General features: G+C 41.4%; 1 protein-coding gene across 1 annotated transcript in view; it reads left to right on the top strand.

The window, feature by feature from the left end:
- Positions 1-5,686, top strand: part of TBC1D19 (TBC1 domain family member 19) — a gene marked incomplete at its 5' end in the record, with an annotated part of 176,514 nt that overhangs the window by 59,686 nt on the left and 111,142 nt on the right. The window contains 2 exons of the mRNA XM_007955658.1: positions 210-337; positions 1,521-1,595. Coding sequence (XP_007953849.1) covers positions 210-337; positions 1,521-1,595 — 203 coding nt within the window. The remainder of the gene's footprint in view (positions 1-209; positions 338-1,520; positions 1,596-5,686) is intronic.

Here is a 5,686-nt window from a genome sequence, read left to right on the forward strand (position 1 = left end):
TATAATTTTTCTACCTCCCATGATATAATTATATCATGGGAGGTAGATAAAACAGCAAAGTAATTTTTGCTTTAGTTAAAAATTGAAACATCATGAATGAGAACAAAAAATAGCCAGCAAATGCCCAGATTCTCTTAAGGCAAAGAGTGCTGTGACTTAAACTAGAGAACTGTGATTAAATATCTCTCCAGACCAAAATCATATTTCAGGAAATGTAGGATCAGACATCATGCTGCCAAGAGAGCTACATGCAATAGATATTCCCTTGCTCCAGAGACCTTGTCCCACAAATCTCACTTGTTTGGGAGAATGTCTTCCAAAAGTATCTGACAGATTGGTATTTCCTAATAGAGCATTTCTATGTTAGGAGCTCTGGTAGCGTAGTGCCTAAGGCACTTGACTGCTAACCAGAAGGCTGGCGGTTCAAACCCACCAGCCGCTCCTCAGAAGGAAGTGATACTGCCTCGGAAACCCAGGGAGGGGTCACTAGGAGTTGGGTCTGACTTGACGGCACATAACAACAACAACAACATCAACAACAATAGAGCATTTGGAAATGATAGCAGAGACCAGGGCTACCATCTCTGAGAGATGAGTGGAGAGATTTGTAGGAACACAGGGGCCAGCTAATGCTAAGATGCCACTTCCATCTCTCTTTAGCACAGCTACTACCCACTTGATCCTTACCTTTGTTCCTAATGCCCAGACCAACTATCAACCTGATGCTTTTCTTAACTTGGTCTCAAGTTCCTCTTCCCCTGTTCCCTCTTTCTCTCCTTACTTCTCCTTTTCTTCCCTTGTTCTCCCCCTTTCTCCTTCTCTCTAGTCTATTGCATTCTCTATTAAATTAAGCATTAGTCTCTAATCTCTGCATTATACAGAATTCATCAGACTTTAAACTATTATGAAACCATATTCTTATATAAGAAAACTGACTTCTTTGAGATGCTATATGACTGTTTTTACTACCAGGGATGGTGCATTTGTTTATACTTTTAATTTTGTAACAATTTAGATATTAGAAAGGGAGGATAGTCCTTTTGGAATTTTGTATAGTTCTTGAGCCAGTTTTCCCAGGATGAAATCTTCCTAGCCTTGGACAGCAAGTTACTTTTCTCTCCAGACCTCAGTTTCTCAAATGTCAGCGGTGATTATAACAACCTACTTCATTGTGTTGGTACGGGACTAAATGAGTTCAACTCATATAAAATGGGTAAAACGGTATCTGGCACCTAACAAGTACTTAATAAATACTACATCTGTTCAAGTTAAATTACAGTTAATCAATTTAGCATGTATTGACTGAATACCTACCACAATCCAGACCTTATTCTAAGTGGTGGATATGGGTATATTTATCCAGTAGCCAGGTGTGGGGGATGTAGCAGTGAACATAACAAAGTCCTTGCCCTCTTGGAGTTTGTAATTTATTAATGATGTTTGTTTACTAAAGTTTGAGGCTGATTTTATAAATGTGATTGACTTGGAATTTTCTTGTTTGCTTTACTTTTTACATTTAGGATGTCTTGTATTATGAGCAGCTCAAGACCAATGTGATCCAACATGACCTTTTGGTGGACAGTCTAATATATAAAGTAAGTGAAGCATGCATCGCTTTCCATTTCATTGACAGCAGTAAACAGTTACTGAGACTCCTCCACATTCACGGCCTGCGCTATGTACCAAGACACATACTAACCATGAAAAATGATTTTAAGTGATCATTATACCTCTAAGGGGTCCTTGGGTGGCACAAACAGTTGATCGCTCAACTACTAGCCAAAAGGTCGGTGGTTTGAACCCTCCCAAAAAAGCCTCAGAAGACGGGCCTGGCAAGATGCTTCAAGAAAGGTCGCAGCCTTGAAAAGCTTACGAGGAGGTTGACTCTGCCTCCCTACTCTGAAAGGAAAATCAGACTAATTTTATCTCATGATGCTGTAGGCTCTACTTGTTTATTCTCTTTGTATCAAAATTATTTAAAAGCTTATAATATTCTTTAGTTTCTAGACATGTGACTAAGCACATCTCAAGTTTTATGATAGGGATACATTTAGTTCTTGCCTTCAGCTATCTGATAATCAAGTTGAGTGGGAAGTGTATATGCTTTAATATGACTGATTCTAGATTAATAATGAGGCTTTTTTAAAGACTTGGATTTTAAATATAGGATTTGAAAAGTTAAAGAGAAGGGCAGAATATTCCAGGTCTCAGAATTGGAGGAGAGCTTTCACATTGAGGACCTGATTTGCCTTGGTAAGCACATGGCTAGGAGTAGTAGTAAACGTCAGCTACTAATACTTAATGGGAGCTCTGGTAGCATAGTGGCTAAAGCACTTGACTGCTAACCAGAAGGCTGGCGGTTCAAACCCACCAGCCACTCCTCGGAAGGAAGGTTGGGCAATCCTACTTCCGTAGTGATACTGCCTCGGAAACCCAAGGAGGGGTCGCTATGAGTCGGGCTGACTCGATGGCAAACAACAACAACAACAACAACAACTAACACTTAATGACAGTTTATTACATGCCATAGAGTGTACCATATCCTTTACACAGATCATCATTTAATCCTGGCATCTACTACTAGCATTTAGTCTGTAAATGTTCAGGGCTTTCCCCCCCGCCCCTGGAGGGGGTGGTGGGAAACTCACTGCAAAAACTACAAGGAGGCCACATGTTCTGACCTCCTGTAATCCCACGAGAGGAAGACAGAATTACTATCAATAGCCCAAGGCCTATTCCTGCGAGGCCAGACATGCTGCCTCCCTCCAGCCCTTTTACCAACCATTTCTCCCAAAGCACCCACCACCTCTCTCCTGGGTTCGATAATTCACTGCAGTGGCCACACAGAACTCACAGATTATGGGGTTTATTAGGGAAGCACCAGGCAACAGCTCAAGTTCAGGAAGAACGCTCAGTCTCTCCCAGCCCACCGTCCCTCAGCCAACAGTCTCTCACAGTCTCTTTCCCAGCAGTGCTGGTCCCTCGGTGTCTCACTCAGCAATGCGTGTCTCTTGCGTCTCTTTCCCAGCAGCACGTGTCTCTTTCAGGGGCGCGTGTCTCTTTCGGCAGCACGTCTTCCTCAACCAGCAGTCTGAGAGAGTTCTGCCTCCAGGAGGCCTCCTTTTGAGCCTGGAAGGGTGGTCAAACTAGCCAATCACAGCATCAGAACTCTAAGCACGTGAGAGAGAGTGGGAACCTCCCAGAACATTGTGTTGTGCCACGCCCAACAGAAATAACCCAGGTGGATAGCTTCAGCAATCAGGAGCTCCTCAGTTGCTCATAGAAAATCCCACCTTGGAGTTTACAAAGATTCATGGGTAGAAAAGCCACACTAAGTAATTTACTACACCGCACTCACCCTCTGCAAAAATCACACATTATAAATAACAGGGCTTATGTGGAAAATACGGTTAGCATAGATGACTCAAAACTTTTGCAACTTTATAACCAGAGTACTAAATAATTGGTGGCTTGGGAGATGAATTGGATAGCACAGGCAGGCTACTATTCAGGGGCTATTAAAAATGTACAACAATAATAAAGTAGAAATGCTAGAACAGCACAGATGGAGGGCGTGCTCGGGGCCAGTGTGGCTGCTGCTAAGGTGGGCACAGGAGCAAGTGTAGCAAGGAGGAAGTCTGAAGGCTTCGGGGAGCCTCTCTAAGGAGGGAGTCCTTGGTGTAGACACTGACTTTTAATATTCGGAAAGTATGTTCGAGAGGGATTGTGCCAAGCTGGACGTGTTTTTCTTTACGTCTGAATGTTGTTGTAATTCTACTCCAGCCACTCTGACTCTGCTCTGAAAAAAAATAATTGTATGTTAACAATTTCCATATTCTATTGATATAATTCTTCTACTTACAAGGCAAATAGGAGCTAATTGATGTTATTAACACATTACATTATATCAAGGCATGGTATTTTCAATTGCCTCATATATATGTGAGAGCTGTGGTGTCAGCGAAGAATGCTGAAAGTACCGTGGTCTGCTAAAAGAACTAACAGGTCTGTCCTGGAGGAAGTGCAGCCAGAAGGCTCCTTGGAGGCAAGAATGGCCAGACTTGGTCTTACCTACTTTGGTCATATTGTCAGAAGGGACCATTCCCTGGAGAAGAACAGCATACTTCGTAAACTGGAGGGTCAGCAAAAGAGAGGAAGGCCCTCAATGAGATGGATAGACATGATGGCTGCAGCGATGGGCTCAGGTATAGTAGGGATAGTGAGGCTGGCACAGGACTGGACAATGTTTTGTTCTGTTGTACATGGGGTCACTATGGGTCGGAGACACATAACTGGACGACACATAACAACAACATTGTATTAAAACAGGCAGTGTTACTATTTTATCATTTCACAAATGTGGATACTGAGATAAAGAAAAATTAAAGAACTGTGTTTAAATGTCTATGTTAAATATTGAAGCCAAGATTGGAACCAGGCAGTCTGACTTCAGAGGCGTATTCTTCACAACTACGCCATACAGCAAGCAAACTTGATGAGAGTTAAGAGGATACAGTCCTTTGATGCAAAGTCTTGAATCTCACAGTGGTCCTACAGCTGGATTATTGGTGTTACTCTTAGCTTCTGTGCCAAAGGATCCTTTGCAACAGCATAATAGATCTTTTGGGATTTAAGAGTTCAACCTACTCAAATGAGAGGACACTCACAATTGAAGAAGTTCAGAAAAGCAGGAACCCTTAGCATGAGAATTCTCTTTGTTGCTGATATGAATTTCAGTTTGAGTCAGTAAAAAAAATTCTGTTGTGAGAAAGAGGTAAAGAGCTTGCAACTGAAGACTTGAACATAAGTTTTTGTAGAATCATTCCTGACTCTGTCCACAACATGGGAATTTTTAGGAAGACATCAGTCTGTGGTTTTTCAGGTCTTGTGTTAGTGTGTTAGTTGGGCTTTGATGATTTTGTTGGAGCAACTCCACACATTATTAAAGTCAGCCCTTAAGGGAATGAGCTTTTAAAAATATTATTTAAACTTTTATTACAGCTCATATATTAAAAAAGAAAGAAAAAAACAGTTACCATAGAGTTAGAGTCGATTTTAACCCCCTGGGTTTCAGATTAGAATTGTGATCCATAGGGTTTAAAATGGCTATGATCTTTTAGAAAAGTCTATTGCCAGGCATTTCTTGTGCGGGACCTCTGGGTGGATTCCACCCACCACTCCTTCAGTTATTAGCTGAGTGCTGACCATTTGCATTACCCAGGGGCTCCTTCCCTGTCATGAAGGCTCACTTTTAAATAAACACAAGGTGGAATTACTTTGGTGGTAAAGAGAATGAAAGGAACAAGACAGTACTAAATACAGAAAATCATCAATCCCTCACTAAACTAAATTATTAACAGTCTCTGGACTATTTCTTTCTCACCAACTTGCCTTATATCCACGCTTTCTGTAGTTTTCCAGCATTTACTGTGATTGCCAATCTATACAGTGTTTCTCAACCTTTTTTCATTATCACCCCCTAAGAAAAAAAATTAAATTAATTTCTCCCTAATGAGAAAAATTAAATATTTAATAAGATTTTTGGAGGGTTATTGTTGTTGTTAGGTACCACTGAGTTGTACAACTCAGTGACCCTGTATACAACAGAATGAAACACTGCCCTGTCCTCTGTCACCTCATAATGCTTGCTGTGTTTGAGGCATCATTGCAGCCACTGGGTCAATCC

This window comes from Orycteropus afer, unplaced genomic scaffold (genome assembly GCF_000298275.1).
Source record: "Orycteropus afer afer isolate SDZICR_OR568_19922 unplaced genomic scaffold, OryAfe1.0 scaffold00525, whole genome shotgun sequence".
NCBI lineage: Eukaryota > Metazoa > Chordata > Mammalia > Tubulidentata > Orycteropodidae > Orycteropus > Orycteropus afer.